The sequence below is a fragment of the Rhizopus microsporus genome (assembly GCF_002708625.1).
Source record: "Rhizopus microsporus ATCC 52813 unplaced genomic scaffold scaffold_23, whole genome shotgun sequence".
Classification (NCBI taxonomy): Eukaryota; Fungi; Mucoromycota; class Mucoromycetes; order Mucorales; family Rhizopodaceae; genus Rhizopus; species Rhizopus microsporus.
In genome coordinates, this window is record NW_019671938.1 from 110,864 (window position 1) to 129,481 (window position 18,618).

Consider the following 18,618-nt stretch of genomic DNA (forward strand, 5'->3'; position numbering starts at 1 on the left):
AGAAAGCGGTATTAAAACCCTCAAAAGTAAGCTACTTGAAGTGGTTTGTGAGATTCGAATATAGGATCTTAGCTTCAAATGAGATTTTGTAATATGAAAATGTGTAACGCTTTGGCTAAATCAGTAAATAATCTTTTTTTAATAACATTATATGTGCTTGTGATCTAAAATATTAGCTAAATAAGGAAGGGAACAAACCTAACTAAAGTACTTGCAAAGCTTTTTGAACATCTGATCCCACTGTAGCTACTCCAGTAATTAAAATATCGTGTGATTCAGTCTTATACTGGTTCCATAGCGGTAATACATCCACACCTTTAATTTTCAGTATTGTGATAATCGGTGGATAAGTAGCTTTACGTCGGAAACATAAGAATACGATAAGATGGAATAGGGCCTCTTGTAGTCATTTATGAAGAGAGAAAACAAAGAGATTCATGGAGAAAAAAGAAGTTGATTGCATATTAGATATGACGCGTCATCAACTGTGACAGACTACAGATGTTATGAATCAATGTTGCAGGCTTAATACAGGGCATTATGTAAATATATTGATTATATTACGTCAAAGGGTATACAATATCCTTCGATATAAACGTAGAAATACGACACAGAAGTCGGATCGGACTCAACTATGATTGAGATAAGTATGCCTCTCAGTTAGGAATGACATTCAACAACTATTTCAAAAAGCTGCCAATACCATGTGAAAACAGTGTGTCTCTGTCGATGGTCCGTTTGTTTTTTGTAAGGTGTGTCTAGTCGGAAGCATACACTTTGTTTGATATTTTTATAATGTTTAGGTTATATAGAACAAATTGTCAGGGGCATCTAATCCTTTTCTCATCGAGTTGTTTATAAGCCGGCTCTGTGTCGTTCATGTCAACAATGAGTCTTATATCGGCTTTGAATTCTTGTACAAGAGCCTCGTAAGTTTTGATTCTAATATTGAAAGATCAGTTCGAATTTTGCTCCGATCACATAGTATGAAGCGGTTTTGCCCTTTTGTTAATTTCATGTAAAGTAAATCAACGGGTTTGATTCTCTTTCAGTTATGCTTGAGTATTTTTGTAACACAAGTCAGTAGCAACATAGGTTTAGGAGAAAAGTGAGAAATAATTTCAAGATAGCTTATCCCAACATCAACTTTTGGACGGTTTAGGAGCTGCAAAGTGAAAGATGATCTATATACTGCATCTGAAGGCACTGTGCTGGTGTTTCAAATCACAGGCATCAAGAATTGAAGAAAAATGTGTGTCTCTATAGATAAAAGAAAACACTGTCTATTGTCAGCTGCTTTTCACAGCTGATAAAAATATATTCAGCAGTAACAGTGTCGTAGATCCGGATTCAATAGGCACAGTTTTCCTGATTTAGAAAAGTAAAAATAGCTCTAACCCTTTACTTCCTATAAATATCTCTCCCTTCATTTCCTATTTTTTGTTGGTGAAGATAATGATTACCGTCTTACTATCAATAAAGATGCGTTAAAGCAAAGTTTAATCTTCAAATTCATAAAAAGGAAACGTACCTGTAAGGAAAATAACCGCCCGTTTAGTAGTAAGAATAATGGAGGGAGAGAATTACATGTCTCCTCTTTTTTTATTATACAAAGAACTTGAGGTGTAACAAATGAGCGGTTTTAAATAACGAAAAAATTGTGTTTCTCTCTCTTTTTTTTTTCTTTCTTTTTCTTTATTGCCTTTTATGCCAAACTACTTTAACTCTTCACATAGCTTTCTAAGTGACGAAGAGAGAGAAAATGAACATCCAAATAATAAAGAATCAACACCGGATGCGACCTTTAATGTATATGAAATAGATAGTACTGCAATAACAAAAAAACCAATTTGATTGCCCTTTTAACACTCTATCTTCAGACATGTTCATTTTCAGCAAACAAAAATTCAATATACCTCGTCTTGCTTACCATTTTAGAGGCAACGATCGTTATTGTACTTGAATCAGTCTTGTTGTCTCGATTCAATCAGAGGTTATATATATATATATGCAACAGTAGATAGACATAGTTCACTTATAGATCTATATAGTCTTGCAGAACAATCGAGTGATGTGGGCTTACAAAAAGGAATACCCGTTTATCTAAGCATATTCATCTTTTCACTTGTCTTTCAAGTTGGCTTAGCTTGGGATGCAGTAAGGCATATTATTTAGAGTGTCTCCTTTTTTTTTAATCTATTCTTTAGGTCCGCAACAAAAACATGATCCAAATCATTGCCTTTATTTTATTTAACCTTTGTTGTTTTGCTTATGCCGTATTTCAATTTAAGCAAATAGCCGAAGCCCTAAAATATGTCTTTCCTACTCAATTAGAAAAAGTCACCAATCTACAAAAGATCATCTTTGCTGCACCTGTTGTCATTGGTGTCTGTCAACTTGCCTATTTTTATCTCGGTGCTCGTCTCTATCTCGAGTTTGGGTGAGTTTTATCTTTGTTTAAGGGAGTAAAAATAATAATAATGATGATAGATGGAGAATATACAAGAAAATCGGCGCAGATCCGGATATTAGAAGTAAGTATTGACACAAGAAAGGAAACAATAGAAACGGGCTTAGCATTTTTATATTAGACATGTATCGATGGTACCAGATCTTCTTGACCATTCTAAAGCTCGACATCTTCTTTTTCTTGGGCTTCTCCATTCAATTCCTTGTCCTTGTCCTTCAGCGAGGCGATGCCGAATATCCATTGACCATTGTTGCCTTACCAGGGACCTGTCTAGCTCTTGTATTAGCCGTGTATGCCGTAAGTCTTTGATACCTTGTTTTGTTGATTGTCTTGTCAACAGACTTTCGTAGGTCCGTCACGAGTCAAGGCAACTGATGACTCTCTTCTTCATCGGACTGGCTGCTGGTGTTGCTTACTTTATATTCAAGATTTGTCGTATCTATGATCCTTCTCAGGCACAAAAGTATCGATATGTCAATGAAGTGCTCACCTTTTTTGGTAGTGTACACACACAACATACGCCATTTAATACTCATCTTTTCATTTAGCTGGTGTGACTTTGTTTTTGCTTATTCTCACCAGTCTTAACGCTGCAATCTGTTGGCACAACTTTGATAAAGGTCTCAAAGGACACTGTAAGTGTTTTATTAAAAAAAAAAAAAGTAAGCTCACGTCTTGTTAGTGCTCAGGGGCCTGGATCCCCTTCATTCGTCTACGGAAGAGAATGGCGGCCGTACGCTGTCGCTTGACTAGCTAAAGGATGAAATAAATGTTATTTATTGAGTTTTATCCATTTTGTTATTATAAAATGATCATCCTTTGTATCCCTTACAATTCTGCAGCAGTGTACCTGTCATATTTTGTTTCCCTGTTACTCATTGCATAAAGTATCTCAAACTGGTTTTGATGCATCGGTATGCATTGCATTTTTTTTAAAAAAAAAAATAGTAAAATCATGTATCCTTAACAAGCATGCATAAGAATTGCTTGGCTTGAAATGATGTAGCTGCCATGACTATTTGACAGAATATTTAATTTCAGCCACTGATGTAAACCAAGATAAAAAAAGAAAGTGACTATTTAAAAGTGTGGCTGTAGGAAAAGAACAGAGCATTGTTGTGTGTATAAATCATGGACATGGCTACGGTTTTAATTGGTAACTGAGCCAAATTTAGAAAATGGTGTCGATCGGAAACAAAATTATAAAATTTACCAGCCTTCTTTTAACTCTATTTGGGTATCTGGCTGTGCTTCTATAAAAAATTAAAAACAAGCTAATTTTAAGCTCTCTCTTAGCCTTTTTTTTTTTTTTTGCGATTATATCATCTCTCTCCCCTTTCTTTTCCCTCTCGCTTCTTCCCCCCTTTTTTTCTTCTTTCTTCTTTGCCCCCTTTTCTTCATTTACGTTTTATTCTTTTTTTTTGCTTTTTAAAGAAAAGGAAAGCAAAAAAAAGAGAGAGAAAAAGGTAGAAAGACACACATACAGGAAATAAAAATAAATTAAGCTTATAATTATTAGGAAACATCAGAAATTGATATATTTAGGAAATGAGAGACTCCTTGTTTAAAATGTTTGGCTCTGTTAGACTTGTGCAAGAAGTGACAAGATCGAATCAGCCAGTGACATCTCCTTCAAGAGACACCGAATCTCATCTTGATTCATCAATAGACACGCCATCTACCAACACGACTATTACTATTATTACAACCACTAATTCTAATGATACCAACACTCATAATAATAATGATAATACAACTAATACTAATATCAGTGATGACGATGATGCAACACATACAGCCGACAACGATACCAAGACATCCATCACTTCTAATCCAAATAAAGAAAATGGTCATATAGCCATTGACGTACAAAAACAAGATCAACAAAAGAAGTCCAAATACCACAGCTCTTTTTTTACAAAACCATTAAAGACTCCAAGAATATTTAATAAACATTCCGCGACTTCCTCAGCTTCTTCACCTTCGAATCCACCATTGATCCCTAAAACACACACACGAAGAAATTCAAAATACAATATACGTCATCATAGAGCCAGACAACCTTCGTTTTCATCTTTACGTAAATATCCATCCATCAGACCAGAGGAAGAGAGAAACAAGAGGAAATCGCAAAAACTATTATGTCTGTGGCCACTTCCTATTGTGACAAGATACATGATTTTGATAGCCTTATTTGTATCCACTCTCAACTTTTTAAATATCATTCATCTCTCATGCGCTGCACCCTCGTTTGTTATTTACAGATCCAGTATCAAAAGCTTGCTCCTGTCACCCTTTCTGGTGGACTGGACATTACCCAGTATAGTCCTATACGGTTGGAACATCTTGGTCATCGGTTTATTTGAAGAATCATTGGCTCATATGGTTGGTGGTACACGTCGATTTGTGCAATTGTTAATCACCCTCTTTACTACCGTGTCCGCTCTCAGAATTGCCCTGGGATACCTGTTTACTAAATCCACAGGATGGGCAGTGCCTTCTTTGTTTTTTAGTAATGCCATTCATGAATGCAATCAAGGTAAAAGTTTGTTGTTTTATATATATAACCTCAATCTCATGTTATCATTGTAGGCCTTGCTCCCTTTCTTTTTGCGCTCGTCGTTGTTCAATCTCTCAGCATCAACGACAAATATATCCTGATTTACGGACATGAAGAATCAAACCATAAATTGACCGTGCGCAAAGTGACCCTGCAGCTGATGATGTCCCTTGTCAATTACACAAGTAAGAACATCCTCTGGTGGTCTCTCTCTGGTCTTCTCACTGGCTTCATCATCACTGTAATTCTTCAAGCCTTTCTGGCATTTGAGAAGCGTGAAGATTCTGGCAAGGTCAAGGACATGACCGAGTTTATCACGCTCGAGCATTACCGACGTACGCCTCTCTGGCGTCTTATTCTCTCGGCCATCAAGAAGTGTGCATTGGTCGTGACTATTACAGTACCTATTCTCATGGCCTGGAATGCATATTACACACGTGAAGTGAAGGTGACACCCGCTGAATTAAACACGGTATCCCAGGACAGGTATTTGTTCACCTTTGTGTTCATGACAGCACCTCGTCGTGGTGATCCCGCTTACCTCACCAGGACGCTCGAGTCTTACTTGGCCAACTGGCCAGAGAATCCGCCTGCTCATTCTCCCTATCACCGTATGCAGGCCATCGTCTATACTCACTTTTCAAATCACTCTCAATTTGACGTCGCCAAGGCTCATTTCTCAGATACAGTCAAGGGTCAAAAGTATCTCAAATGGATTCGTGAAGAAGGAAACGAGCTCAACCAACGGCTTCATGTCTCCAAGGCGCTTACCTTGGCCACAGATAGATTCGAAAGCACCTATTATGCACTTATGGAAGACGATTTCCCTGTTTGTGGACCTCGCGAGTGGCATGAAATTGAAAAAGTGATCTATACAGCACAAAAGATGGCTCCCAATCATTGTGGTATTTTTGTAGGCACAGGTGGAAGGTAAAAAAAAAAGACACCCAATCTATTCCTTTTTTGCTCATCTTTTTTCAGTGGTCTATTTCTTAAACCAGAGTTAGCTCGTTTGACATCTCAGCTGTTGTTGAAATACGCACATATGCCACCAGATATCATCATTCAGCAATGTCTTTTGGGTCATTTACCAGAGTGCTCTGCTTGTGCTGATTCATTGGTGACAAGCAAAACTTTATTGATGTATCATATTGGCTATAATACCTCTACAAGTGAGGACCGAGTTTATAAAAAGAATGAATTTCAATGTGGATGGCGTCACCCATTTGTAAGTAGTGTCATATAGGATCGATTGTTTACTAACTTTGTTATGTAGAATGGTGATCCAAGTGTTATTACTTTATAAGCCTTAATATCGTAATGTTTTATAGACTTTTTGTACAATATGCGTTCTTTTACATATATAAATAATTTGTATTTCTTTTTCTTTTTTCTTTCATTCATTTTAATGAGAAACAGTAAACTATTTTCCGTTTATATTCATTGGCCTTTTTGTGAAAGGTGAAGAGAAAAAAAAAAAAAAGAGATCTAGTGTGAGCTGATCTCATTATTATAGCAAATGTACATATTGTAACTTTAATAAATATGTCAATCCTCGCGATCCACCTCATGAGCGACTATTGGCAGCCATGAAGACAGAACTTGGCTACTTTTTAAACAATACGAGATTTCAACTCAAGCATAAAAAGATTCATTCGGTTTATTTTGGAGGAGGCACACCCAGTAAGAAGTGCTTGCTATGTTTGTCCCTTGTCTAAACACTTTTCCATTAGGCTTAGCACAGGTAAATAACTCATCAATATTTGTAAAAAAGTGATTAAGAATAGTTCCCCACTTGAGCCCGTAGTCGTGAGTTCACTTTTAAGTACACTTGATAAACATATCGGTTTAACCAAAGAGACTGAAATCACATTGGAGGTATGTATTGTCTATGTATATATGTTTATATCTAATGTAACTTATAGGCAAATCCAACTGTAAGCCAACTTTTTTGGTATAGAAAGCGAGTTGTATTAATATAAAAAAAAGTCTGCAGAGAAAGACAAGCTTGAACAATTTAAACAAATAGGCATCAATAGATTATCGTTGGGCATACAGACATTCAATCAAAAACACTTGAAGATGCTTGGAAGGGATCATTCGGCAAAAGAAGCATTGAGTGCTCTAGAAGCTGCAAAACGGATATTTGGATCAGATCGAGTTTCATTTGATCTTATCTTTGCACGCCCGGGCCAAACGTTGGATGGTATTTATATGAAAAAGGGTTGTGATACTTTACTCACTTGTTGTTTTTAGAGTGGAAGAATGAACTAAAGGTAAACTATTCGAAATAATAAACTAGGACTCATACAAAGGGGGAAACAGGATGCTTTGACGATAGCAGGGGACCATTTATCGTTATATCAACTGTCTATGGAAAGGAGCACACCGTAAGTTGCAAGTCGTTTAGGGGAACTGGTATACTTATTGTATGTAGACTACACAAACAGTACCTGAAAGGACTGGTCCCAGCCATGCCTGATCATGATCTATCAGCCGACATGTATGAGGAAACGGTGAGACAATGTGAAGCATTTGGCTACTCCCACTATGAAGTATCCAGCTTCGCCAAAACCCAAAAGGCAATCAGTCGTCATAACTTTTCGTATTGGCAGGGTATCGATTATCTTGGTAAAAAAGAGCTTTTTGATCGCTGCCGAGAGATATTTTGTCTGACATCTTTTTATAGGTATCGGGCCTGGCGCTCACGGAAGACTAACAGATGTGTCTGAAAATCAACGAGTGAGAACATTTGGTGTAAGTTAAAGAGAAAAAGTAAAAAGAGGGGAAAACATAATAGTTATTGAGCCCTTTCTATAGGAATTTCATCCAGATAAATATATGGCATTATGTGAAAGTGATGGAGAAGGGTAACGTGATATCTCATCTTTTTCGACAAGAGAGAAGAAAAAAATGTTGATCATTTTACATAGACTACGCAAAATAATCCCAATCCCTTTTGATACGATGGCTGAGGTAAGTTGAAACATCAAGTATAATTTATACTAACATTTTTAGGAATTGATCGTTTTTGGACTTCGTACACGTATGGGCATACCTAGATCGAGGTTCAGAGAGCTGACTGGCGGAAAGTCTGTCGAAGAGGTAATGATGATATATATATATATATAAATCCACGGGGCACTTATAGTACAGTCAGTTTCTAAACAAAGAGCAGCTCAACATGTTTCTGAAAGCAGGTTTTTTGATAGATGAACAGAAACTAGTGGATGATAGAGCACACACCTATATTCCTCATGAACTTTTACCACAATGGAAAGATGGAGGAGGCATACGGCCCACAGAGGCAGGTCTTGAAAGAATAGACTATATACTACCTCGATTGTTGGAAACCAATTAAAGATATTTATTATCAATTGGTGAATGCATCTGTAACAAGTGATTCTATGTAACGAGGGACTGGTATATTCCATGACTTGAGTTGGCTTAATGACTTTTTGACGAATGGTTCAATATGATTTAAAATGCGTTTATAACCAGATATTTCCTATAAACTTATAGTAAGCGATACAACATTCAATTGTAACAAACAAACGCTTACCTTGGGTGCCATCTGCTTCATGTAAATCGTTCTAAACTTTTGAATAGCATGTAAACTTTCAGATAATCTATTAAACGTATTGAAAAGTGCTACGATTTCACTTCTCTCAAAAAGATCAGGGTTCTCGATGGGACTAGTAAAAAAAAAATGAGTTTATGCTGCATTCATAACAAATAAACTTACTCCAGTGTGTTGTCTTCATAAGAAAAGAGAACTTTCAAAGCAGTGCCTAAACCTACAGTCTGAAGCTTGCCCCAGAGTCTACATTTTTCGCAACCAACACAATCCATAATTCTAGAAACATTTCGGAAATGATCTTTGAATTCTTGCTTCAGAATCTATAAAGAAAAAGTCAAAAAAAGAGACAAACAATACCTCGCTGATCCACTTACTTGAGCTTCAGGACCATTAAACATGGATTTCTCATCAAAAGTGGGTGGACACGAGGTAGTACTCTTGATCAAGTCCTGTACTTGATGTCTCACAATAGCATCTTCCTTTTCACTTCCTGTCTTGAATGGATAGTGTTCGAGGTAGGGTCCCATCTTGTTAACGGCTCTCAAGAGAAGGGCATAAGTAAAATACACATTTTGAAGACGTTCAGGATGAGATCCGATACGATTGACAAAGCAATCAAGATTAGGTTCCTAAAAAGAGGGGGCAGGTCAAACGGATATCTTTTTGGGAACTTGTTTTCCTTACCCAAACACCTGTTTCGCGATTAAACCATTCATCACAGATATGAATAGATATGGAAGAGTGTAACCCAGATATTAAGCGATAATACACACGTTTCTCCAAACACACCTCATCATCACTATCTTCACCTCCATCTGACTCCTCAGCGAGGTCATTCAGAAACTGGTTCAATTGAGCCTTATTCTTTGGTACCTGAGCAAAGGGATTCACAGGCTTTCCTGTTTTCAACCTAGGCTGACCCAAGTTCATGATATTGTTACAGGTCTCACAACCTTCCGTCATGCGGTGGACAATATTGAAGCAGTTTTCTTCGTAAATCGCCTTCCATACACGGGCAGCTGATGCGCCAGCGTATCCTGTGAATCGCTCAGGGTTTTCTGTTAGGTCAATGTAAACTACGCTATCGGAGTCCAGGTTATCATCGACCAGACAAAAGTCCTGGTCTTTATATGTACATTTTTGGAAAGGAGAGAGCTATTTTTTTTTTTTGCATAAACATCTATCATTGTAAATAAAGTCTTTTTCCCTTACCGAGCCTGCTGCTGGTAATTGAATTGCGCTCAGTGCTGCCTTTCTCCACTCTACTGGTAATACCTCCTGTATCCATAAATTAACAATTAACAATAAAAACTGTATATTATATGTACCTCATCAATAGTTGCTACAGAACAATCACGATTGGTACAAAGAGCATCTTCGTTCCAAAAGGGACAATCTTTCCATAGATCAGCCTATGTTGTGTTAAAAACATGTCATGATTGCCAAGATGGATGAACTTACTCTGTAATATCTAAAGAATTTTGTCTTTACCAAGTTTTGAATCTTGCTAAATACATCACTTTGAATCCCTTCAATACTTTTATAATCACAGCAAGTATCCTTGATCTGTCCACTTGGCTGATAACATATGGATCAACATTCGATTTTTGCTATGGTCATATTACTTACACTACAATATCCTTCACCATTGTTTGGTGACAGCACATTTTGAACAAACTTGACAGGCTGTGGATCCTGTAAAGGGCGCTGTGGTCCCTTGGCCGAAGATGATTGAAGTGTAGGCGTAATAGCAAAAGCTGCTACGGATAATGCATAGAGTAAATATCCACTTTTCATTTTAAAGAGAAAAGAGGAAAAAGGGCGGAAAGGAAATAATTATTAATTATGCTCTGATTTTATTACTGCTTGAAACGTGGCAGTTCTACAATCACACATTTTATTCGGTGACTGTAAAACTCAACAGTGCATATATAAGGTGACTTTTTTATAAAGACCAATGAGCAAAGTTTTACTTCTTTAAGATGTTTTACTATAAGTTCTTTAAAGAAAAGAAGGTATGTTTGACATTGGCTTTTTTGATTGACTAGTCTTATTCATATCTCTCTTTTTTTTATGTACAACTCAAATTGGATTCATGTTGCAAAAAAAATGAGAGAGATTATTTTAAAGCACAGACACACACACACGCACACGCACACACGCACATATAAACTCTGTCTTTTTTCCTTTTCTGCTTAGTCAATTCTTTTTTTTTTTTTTTATTTATTTATTATGGTGATTTCTAATTTGCCTGTGGAATCTCTCAATAATGGCTGCACACATCAAAAAGTTGATCCTCATTTTATGACAACAGAGAAATATGACTTTAAATATATACAAGATACTGTGTATAAACTTGCCGAGACAGATACTACATTAGGGCATAACGTAAGGGAGGCACTGACAACTATCGAAAGAGCATATAAAAACTATGGGTAGAGACAGTAGATATATATGGGGAATACCACTAGTTCGCAATGAGAAAAAAAGGGCTCACACATACGTTTATAGTATAGAAACTACTTCATTATCTTTCAATGGAGGAAAAGACTGCACTGTTCTATTACACTTGGTAGCAGCAGTTCTATCTCGATTAGGTCACAGCCAAATACCAATCAAAACTGTCTTTGTTACTTATCCAAACCCGTTTCCTCATGTGGATGCCTTTGTCAAGGTTTGCATCAGACGATATGGTCTCGATTGCGTTTATATACCAGGACCAATGAAGCCAGCACTTCAGCAGTATTTGGATCAAACTAAACCGAGGCCATGCGCCATTTTTGTAGGCATCAGAAGAACGGATCCTTATGCGGGTAAATAAGAGGGGGGATTTCAAGGGGGAGGCAAAACTAAATCATATGGGCCAATTTTGGTGATTTCTAGAAAATTTAACTTGTTTTGACAAGACGGATAAAGGATGGCCAGAATTTATGCGTGTTCAACCGATTATTGACTGGAGTTATAAAGACATTTGGGATTTTCTACTTTTACTTGGTGTTCCTTATTGCTCACTTTATGATCATGGGTAACTAGGAATAGTCATATGTATAGAGAAATAGATCTGACTGTTAGATATTAGCTATACTTCATTAGGTAGTATGGAAAATACCCATCCAAACCCTGATTTGGTAGATGAAAAAGGTGGATATAGACATGCTTGTCAATTAGAGAATGAATTGCATGAACGTAATGGCAGAACATGTGTATCTAAAAAGTAATACACACAATTTGTATTTAAACATAGATATAGTAAATAGATTCTCTTTATTTTAATATCATTCACCCTTGCTATTTTTAAACTTTTTATGTGTTTTCGGCAATGCAAAACGGATCGAAAGGTTATCCTATTCGTTAACTGAGAGTATACAAAGTGATGAAATGACCTGTAAAGATTTGAAAGTGGGGGTACTATGCTTTATAGATCTGAGTAGATGGCGTTGATACAGTGCTCACGGCTCATACAGTTGGCGAAATGGAGGCGAAATATGCGGTATTGCCCCTTGACGTCGAAGGCCCGTCTAGCATCGAAAGCAGCCCACAAGTCAAGAAAGAATAGAACAATGCGGTTAGAAAGCTATGAAAACTTTGTATTTTATTGTTATTAATTTAAAACCACGAATAAAAAAGCGCAGCTCAGAGAGCATAGTGCCACATCTGAGGCAACAAAGACTGAATTAGAAACGGCATTCAATGGCACTCAGACGCGAATCCATTTTCACATGAATACCGGGTGGGGTCAAATAATCGAGCTTGGTATCACCCCTAAAGTATAATAGTAAATGAGCAATTTATATAATAAATAACGGATCAACGTACCAGTGAGGCACAATTCTAGATTTTTTGAATGCCTTTTCTAACAGTGGACTCCAGAACTTCACTGCATGATTACATTCTGAATATGTTGGTACAATTTCGTTGTCAAACAAATACTCTTTCTCTAAATGCTTTTTTAATATATTTTTATAACAAAGCCAGATACGCGAATGGTTTATAATTTGTAAATGAGGCAGGCTTTAATACGCATATGATAAGAGGACGAGCTTGGTCTAAAGCGGGAGAACCAGCAAATGTAACTGTTCACAAACAAAGAGATGCTAATATCAATATTGTTGGATGCATTGCGTATTTTGAAACTGTCAACTTTTCAAAAGTTGAGCCTTTAACAAAGACGGATGCAGAAAAGCTGGAACAAGAGTATGAGAACCCTGCCAGCAAAAAAAGAAATGCAAAAGATCCTGAAAAGAAAAAGCCTTTAAAAAAAGGGAACCACGGCGTATCAAATTGTCAAATTTATGGAAAGAGTAATGTACACACTTGATAGGCACGACAAAAAAGGATTTTTTATAGTAATGGATAACTGCAGAATTCACCACCCTGCGTTTGTTGTTGATGTTACCAATAAGAGAGGGTATAAACCTTTGTTCATGTCCCCTTACTCTCCTTTTTTGAACCTGATCGAAGAATGCTGATCAAAAATAAAGAGTAACATCAAGAGAAACACACTTGATAAAGCAGATACTTTGATATCTCGCCTTCCTGCAGCTTGCGGATCAGTTGCTGTTTAGGACTGCCAAAATTGGGTTAGACATGCTGAAGCTTTCTGGTATAGGTGTATTAATAAAGAACTAGGCTTAAGTTAAATGTTACCACTATATGTTATCTTTTCTTACGTATTTCATCCAAAATAAAAATTCACTTTGTTCCAAGTTTCCCAGTTAAGATTAAAATCCTGTGTTAAATTTATTGTTAACTTCGATGCTTATTTTTAAATCCCGATGACGTAGGCGTTTATCTTTTTTTTTTCTTCTTCCATCTCAAAATCTTTAATGAATCTATGAAGGTAACCACGCAAGTAAAAGAAACACGTTGATCTTGTACACATGAACCCTGCCCTTCGTCGGAGAAATTCGCCGGCTGCTTGATAGCTCTCGTAGTTGTCCCCAGCTGGGAGTGGGAAGTTGTCATCTTTCTCTTTTACTTTGCGTTAAAAAAATTAGACGGTAAAGTGCAACTGATTTGCTAGACATGCTACACTATATTTTTTTTCTAGGTGAAGATGTTTCATTATGTCTGGTTCTGGATCTTCTATTATTGTCCAATTGGTGTTTAGCAAGAGAAAAATTCTAGTAGTCTAATAATCCAAAACTACCAATACTTTCTAAACGAGCTTTTATCAAATATACATTGTTTTTATTTTTACACAGACTTATAGTATAACTTCTAGCCAGTTATTCGCAACTATTTTACCTTTTATCTCTTTTCACACCCCAGCTGCAAACTCTAGCTGAGTAACTGTGATATATACTACACTTTAGAACGCATGAGCTGTAAACATCCTTTCTATTTACCACAAACATTTCAGTATTGTTTGGTGTACATGACTTAAATTTTCTTTCAGTAGTTTAACATTATTAGTAAATAAATCATTATCTTTTACAACTTTGCTAATAAACTTTAATAGTTTGTTGCTACTATATTAAAAAAATAATACTAAAACTAAGAGCTAGGGCTTTGTGGGCCTTCTTCGGCCACTTCACCCTTATGCTTGTTCTCATTTAATCGAACAAGAACAGGATTGACAAAGTCAAGTAAAGAGACATGGGTATTATCATCGGTTCCAAAGTAGGTCTCCCCTAATACTTTGTCATGCTCTTTACTCAAAACTGACAAAGCGCTCATTGTTTCGTCCAAAGGTACCCTCACTGTATTTTAATAAATAGGAGTTAAAATGGCGACAAGTACCAGACGGATTCCAAAAGTGGTGAAAAACTATTAAACTGTTAATTTATTACTATTCATTCTTCTAAGTTTAGCACCATAGTCTATATATGAATGTAATGTGGTTTATCAGGCTGACATGCTGAATAAGAGCTTTTTTTTAGCAATGCGATTATTGAAAATAAGCTCGAGGATTCTACCTGCAGCTCTAATGAGCTATATGACAAGGAAACTGTAAACCAAAGATTGGGCTGAAAATGACGCTTTATTTCATGCTGAAAAGCCGTCAATATCCAACATGAACTCGCGCAAATTGAGCCTGTGGACACTGTAAAATATTTTTAAATGGATTTAGTGCCTTTTATTCATTGCGGAGGATCACCTGCACTAACTAATTATGCCGCACTGTGTTCCCTCTTTGATGCACGCGTGATCAATTTCAATGCACATCCTATAATTTCATTATTACCTTTTCTCCCTTTCCTTTTCTCGTTTCTTGTTTAATATGAGTACCATTGCAAAACTACTTATTCTATACTTTATTATTCTCGTCAACCTGGTGTTGCTGTATCGCTACTTTCCACACAAACTACAGCCTCCATATGTACCAACCCATTATGGCCTCTCGCTCGTCAGACCTGAGCATCGCAAGTATACAAGTCCAGCCGTTGAGCAATTCTTGACCAAGACCGAGTCCCAGATGAAAGACAAGGACCTGTACGTGTTACTACAAAATTGTCTACCCAACACTTTGGATACCACCGTAGAATGGTTCAATTATAATAGCACGGATCCGAGGACATTTCTGATCACAGGCGACAGTACGTAAATTAAATATTCTTTGTATGTTCATTATTAAAGGATATAACTAGTACCAGCCATGTGGATACGCGATTCTACCAACCAAATATCTCCTTATATTAGATTTGTAAATGAAGACCCGGGGCTAAAGGATCTAATATTTGGCGTAATTCAGGTTCAGGCAAGTTATCTCGACTATGATCCTTATGCAAACGCTTTTCTTCGTCCTTGGTATGCTCCACCAGTTGAGAACCCACGGAAGGGTTCGACTACGGACAAGGTCACACCTGCTTATGATCCGACCATAGTGTGGGAATCCAAGGTAAAAAAAAAAAAAAGAATAAAAAGAAAGGACAGTCGTCATTTATCGTTTTATATTTTTTTTTGCAGTATGAGCTGGACTCTATCAGTCATTTCTTCAAGTTGACAAATGACTATGTGGATGCTACAGGTGAGATCGAGCGTATACTAGAATCGACTGATTGGATGAATGCTGCTACAAGAGTGCTTCAAGTACTTCAAGATCAAATGAAAGATACTTGGCCGTCTACATCAACAACCTCCGTTCGAGACGATCCACAGCGAGTGCCGCTAGAGCAAGGATATAGATTTACGAGATATACTGATAGACCAACAGAGACCCTGGGTCAATCTGGTATAGGAGCCATAGGCAAAAAATGTGGACTGATCAAGAGCGCATTTAGACCAAGTGATGATGCCACAACCTTGCCATACTTGGTAAGGATCATCGTCGTGCATACAAATATAACAAATGATGTAATCCAAAAAAAAAAAATAGATTCCAGCGAATGCTCATATTTCTGTCGAACTGACAAGATTAAGCAAACACATTCGAGTTTATACAAAAGCAAGCTATCGGCAAGAATATAAAGATTTAGCAGAAATTGCATCCAAGATCGGACAGACTGTCAAGATCGCAGTGGAACGGCATGGAGTTGTGACACATCCTGTATTTGGTCAAATCTATGCTTATGAAGTTGACTGCTATGGCTCAGTACTTATCATGGACGATGCCAACTTACCCTCTTTGCTGAGCTTACCTTATCTGGGATTTACAACAAAGAATGACGTTGTCTATCAGAACACGAGAAGACTCGTGCTCTCTCATTGGAATCCATGGTACTTTGAAGGCAAGTTCGTCAAGGGCATCGGAAGTCCTCATACAGGGGAAGATATGGTATGGCCTATGAGTATCTTGATGCAGATCAAGACTTCAAGTAATGAGAATGAAATACGAAAACTTATCGATTTAGTTAAGCAAGTTGCCAAGAGTGCAAATAGTCTGATGTGTGAGTCAATGAATAGCAATGAGCCAAGTAAATACACAAGAGCATGGTTTAGTTGGGCAAATGGGTTAGCTGGAAGTACAATCATAGACCTCATACAAGAATATCCTCATTTGGTTTGAACGTCCGCAATAAAGAAAATTCTAACCAATCATACATGACAGAAACGCCTCTCTAAATAACTCTTTTTTTTATTATTTTTCGCGTCTTTTCCCTTTTTCAGTAACAGCATATATATATATATATATATATAAAAATGGAAAAGCCCACACCAAGAGTTAATTCAGCGTTAAGAGAAAAATATGTTGGAAAGACAGTTCGTCTGGTTGGAAAGATTACATCGGTAATAATAAAGACATGTATGGCTTTGTCATTACTGAACAATGGCGTAGTTTTCTGGAAATACCGCAGTATTAGAAGCATCAGATCATGGACAAGTTTTAGTCCATTTGAATGGTGTAAAGCATTATAGATCAAAAGAAAGGGGGATTCAGATTGAATAACTTTTTTAAAAATAGGAAAGTCAATGGGGAACACAATATGTTGAAGTGATTGGACAAGTTGATCAAGATTTCACTATAAGAGAGTTCAAGACGACTAATATGGGAGACAACTTTGGTAAACATAAACAACAAATAGATATTATAAACAATGATATATTAAACAAATCTATTTATTATAGATCTCGACTTGGCCAATAAAGTGGTAGAGTTTGGTCAACGATGTCCAGAAATGTTTGAATAATATAATAAATACATGGCTTATGCTTCTTTACCCAATTGTTCAGCCAATTCTTTTCCACGATCACGGGCAGCAAAGACAGCATCAGATATGATCTTTTTGAATTGATTTGATTCCAAGGATTGAATAGCAGCCTCTGTTGTGCCTTTAGGAGACGTTACCTTCTTACGTAAGGTGGCTAAATCATCTTGGGATTCTTGGGCCATACGAGCAGCTCCCAAACATGTTTGCATAACGAGTGCCTTTGCTACATCTCGAGATAAACCAGCCTCAACTGCAGCATTTTCTATATAATAACATAAGTTTATACAATATGGGTATTGCCTCTGAATGTTTACCCATTGCTTCCATCATTAAAAAGAAATACGCAGGACCACTTCCGCTGATTGCCGTGACGGTATCCATTTGTGATTCATCTGTAATCCAAGCTATCTGCTTAGCAATAGATTTCATGATACTTTCTGTTAGTTCTCGTTGTTCATTATTCACAGTATGTGTTGCATATAGACCCACAGCACCTTCGCCTATTAAAGCAGGAGTATTAGGCATACATCTCACAATAGATACGGGATGTTTTGAGTTGATCCACTTGTTGATATCGCTTGTTGTTATGCCTGCTGCTATTGACACCAGTAATATGGATGGATCTTTGTTAAATAAGGATGCCATAGAAGTGACGACTGATTTTAACACCTGGGGTTTCACAGATAAGATTACTATATTTGCACCTTCAGCTGCTATCAAGTTATCTGCTGTACTAGAGAAATCAGGATATTTCGATTGCATATAGACACGTCTTTCTTCTGAGGGTTCAGAATAGCGCAAGTTGGAAGAAGGATATCCAGTTGAATGTAGTCCTGCCAAGATAGCTTCAGTCATGTTTCCTCCGCCAATGAATGAAATGATAGGCTTTGTGCTTATTTTGCCTTGAAGATGGGATGAAATGGATTGTAGTCTTGATAATAAGGTCATATCTTTATGTTGTATTGAAGAAAGAAAAGGGAGACTTTTTAAAGCTGTTGTCAGAAATGGTCAAAGCTTTCATTTTACCGCGACGCAGTCCGATAAATCGTCATCATTATTGCTCACAATTCAAATTAAAATTCAGACAATTCTCTCAAATTACACTCTTTTCAGAAAGTAAATTCGCATGAAGCCTTATCCAGGTGTCTTTTCTGACTCTTGGAATGATATATGTGTATGTCTGTGATCCAAGAAAGGTGACCTGTCTTTACTCAAAAACTGGCGTCCAGTTTCTCTTATAAACTATGATGCCAAAATTTTTTTACAGATAATCAGTAGTAGATTAACTGATGCTGCGTCGTCTCTCATAAATGGCTTTCAAATGGGGTTTATAGTTGGCCGTTTTATTGGTGACAATGGGATGATCCTAAACATTGCTATGGAGCAAGCTTCTGTCAAACAGCTTCCCGATGTTGGT

At 37.0% G+C, this 18,618-nt stretch overlaps 8 protein-coding genes across 8 annotated transcripts; 6 read left to right on the forward strand and 2 right to left on the reverse strand.

Moving 5' to 3' along the window:
- Positions 1–1,707: 1,707 nt before the first annotated feature.
- RHIMIDRAFT_295065 (uncharacterized protein) lies at positions 1,708–3,223 on the forward strand (the record flags this gene model as incomplete). The annotated part of the gene is made up of 9 exons (XM_023614147.1): positions 1,708–1,809; positions 1,881–1,993; positions 2,052–2,157; positions 2,208–2,440; positions 2,491–2,534; positions 2,592–2,767; positions 2,821–2,968; positions 3,019–3,105; positions 3,153–3,223. 9 exons carry the CDS (start codon positions 1,708–1,710, stop codon positions 3,221–3,223), a joined length of 1,080 nt encoding a protein of 359 aa, XP_023462224.1.
- Positions 3,224–4,039: 816 nt separating this feature from the next.
- RHIMIDRAFT_241532 (uncharacterized protein) lies at positions 4,040–6,336 on the forward strand (the record flags this gene model as incomplete). Its single annotated transcript, XM_023609604.1, has 4 exons — positions 4,040–5,009; positions 5,063–5,960; positions 6,012–6,258; positions 6,307–6,336. The coding sequence occupies 4 exons, from the start codon at positions 4,040–4,042 to the stop codon at positions 6,334–6,336; spliced, it is 2,145 nt and encodes a 714-aa protein (XP_023462225.1).
- A 102-nt stretch (positions 6,337–6,438) lies between these two features.
- RHIMIDRAFT_241533 (coproporphyrinogen III oxidase) lies at positions 6,439–8,356 on the forward strand (the record flags this gene model as incomplete). Its single annotated transcript, XM_023609605.1, has 14 exons — positions 6,439–6,491; positions 6,547–6,713; positions 6,764–6,774; positions 6,831–6,908; positions 6,956–6,967; positions 7,020–7,236; positions 7,287–7,306; positions 7,356–7,420; positions 7,468–7,661; positions 7,720–7,787; positions 7,851–7,900; positions 7,964–8,006; positions 8,049–8,135; positions 8,258–8,356. The coding sequence occupies 14 exons, from the start codon at positions 6,439–6,441 to the stop codon at positions 8,354–8,356; spliced, it is 1,164 nt and encodes a 387-aa protein (XP_023462226.1).
- A 182-nt stretch (positions 8,357–8,538) lies between these two features.
- Positions 8,539–10,767, reverse strand: RHIMIDRAFT_230836 (ERO1-domain-containing protein; the record flags this gene model as incomplete). Its single annotated transcript, XM_023607678.1, has 9 exons — positions 10,716–10,767; positions 10,240–10,424; positions 10,072–10,188; positions 9,939–10,022; positions 9,823–9,888; positions 9,295–9,765; positions 8,985–9,239; positions 8,776–8,930; positions 8,539–8,725 (listed from the first exon to the last, which is right to left on the reverse strand). Exons 2-9 carry the CDS (start codon positions 10,405–10,407, stop codon positions 8,539–8,541), a joined length of 1,503 nt encoding a protein of 500 aa, XP_023462227.1. The 5' UTR covers positions 10,408–10,424; positions 10,716–10,767.
- Positions 10,768–10,835: 68 nt separating this feature from the next.
- On the forward strand, positions 10,836–12,249 carry RHIMIDRAFT_268681 (adenine nucleotide alpha hydrolases-like protein). The gene is made up of 3 exons (XM_023612082.1): positions 10,836–11,423; positions 11,494–11,635; positions 11,690–12,249. The coding sequence occupies exons 1-3, from the start codon at positions 11,042–11,044 to the stop codon at positions 11,826–11,828; spliced, it is 663 nt and encodes a 220-aa protein (XP_023462228.1). The 5' UTR covers positions 10,836–11,041; the 3' UTR covers positions 11,829–12,249.
- A 2,312-nt stretch (positions 12,250–14,561) lies between these two features.
- On the forward strand, positions 14,562–16,659 carry RHIMIDRAFT_73572 (uncharacterized protein). Its single transcript, XM_023615620.1, has 4 exons — positions 14,562–15,149; positions 15,201–15,451; positions 15,520–15,867; positions 15,929–16,659. Exons 1-4 carry the CDS (start codon positions 14,834–14,836, stop codon positions 16,556–16,558), a joined length of 1,545 nt encoding a protein of 514 aa, XP_023462229.1. The 5' UTR covers positions 14,562–14,833; the 3' UTR covers positions 16,559–16,659.
- A 1-nt stretch (position 16,660) lies between these two features.
- RHIMIDRAFT_73585 (replication factor A protein 3) lies at positions 16,661–17,314 on the forward strand. Its single transcript, XM_023615621.1, has 4 exons — positions 16,661–16,779; positions 16,829–16,894; positions 16,955–17,054; positions 17,119–17,314. The coding sequence occupies exons 1-4, from the start codon at positions 16,693–16,695 to the stop codon at positions 17,178–17,180; spliced, it is 315 nt and encodes a 104-aa protein (XP_023462230.1). The 5' UTR covers positions 16,661–16,692; the 3' UTR covers positions 17,181–17,314.
- Positions 17,119–18,186, reverse strand: RHIMIDRAFT_73598 (pyrroline-5-carboxylate reductase). Its single transcript, XM_023615622.1, has 2 exons — positions 17,516–18,186; positions 17,119–17,463 (listed from the first exon to the last, which is right to left on the reverse strand). Exons 1-2 carry the CDS (start codon positions 18,147–18,149, stop codon positions 17,198–17,200), a joined length of 900 nt encoding a protein of 299 aa, XP_023462231.1. The 5' UTR covers positions 18,150–18,186; the 3' UTR covers positions 17,119–17,197.
- Between the last annotated feature and the right edge of the window lie 432 nt (positions 18,187–18,618).

Bases quoted from the DNA above. Each gene is read 5' to 3' on its own strand.
- RHIMIDRAFT_268681 (XM_023612082.1), top strand. From the start codon at position 11,042: ATGGGTAGAGACAGTAGATATATATGGGGAATACCACTAGTTCGCAAT. The intron at 11,424-11,493 runs GTAAATAAGAGG...GGTGATTTCTAG, and splicing joins AAGAACGGATCCTTATGCGG to AAAATTTAACTTGTTTTGAC. The intron at 11,636-11,689 runs GTAACTAGGAAT...GTTAGATATTAG, and splicing joins TGCTCACTTTATGATCATGG to CTATACTTCATTAGGTAGTA.
- RHIMIDRAFT_73572 (XM_023615620.1), top strand. From the start codon at position 14,834: ATGAGTACCATTGCAAAACTACTTATTCTATACTTTATTATTCTCGTC. The intron at 15,150-15,200 runs GTACGTAAATTA...GGATATAACTAG, and splicing joins ATTTCTGATCACAGGCGACA to TACCAGCCATGTGGATACGC. The intron at 15,868-15,928 runs GTAAGGATCATC...AAAAAAAAATAG, and splicing joins CCACAACCTTGCCATACTTG to ATTCCAGCGAATGCTCATAT.
- RHIMIDRAFT_73585 (XM_023615621.1), top strand. From the start codon at position 16,693: ATGGAAAAGCCCACACCAAGAGTTAATTCAGCGTTAAGAGAAAAATAT. The intron at 16,895-16,954 runs GTAAAGCATTAT...TTTTAAAAATAG, and splicing joins TTTTAGTCCATTTGAATGGT to GAAAGTCAATGGGGAACACA. The intron at 17,055-17,118 runs GTAAACATAAAC...TATTTATTATAG, and splicing joins TAATATGGGAGACAACTTTG to ATCTCGACTTGGCCAATAAA.
- RHIMIDRAFT_73598 (XM_023615622.1), bottom strand. From the start codon at position 18,149: ATGACCTTATTATCAAGACTACAATCCATTTCATCCCATCTTCAAGGC. The intron at 17,464-17,515 runs GTAAACATTCAG...GTTATTATATAG, and splicing joins TTTAATGATGGAAGCAATGG to AAAATGCTGCAGTTGAGGCT.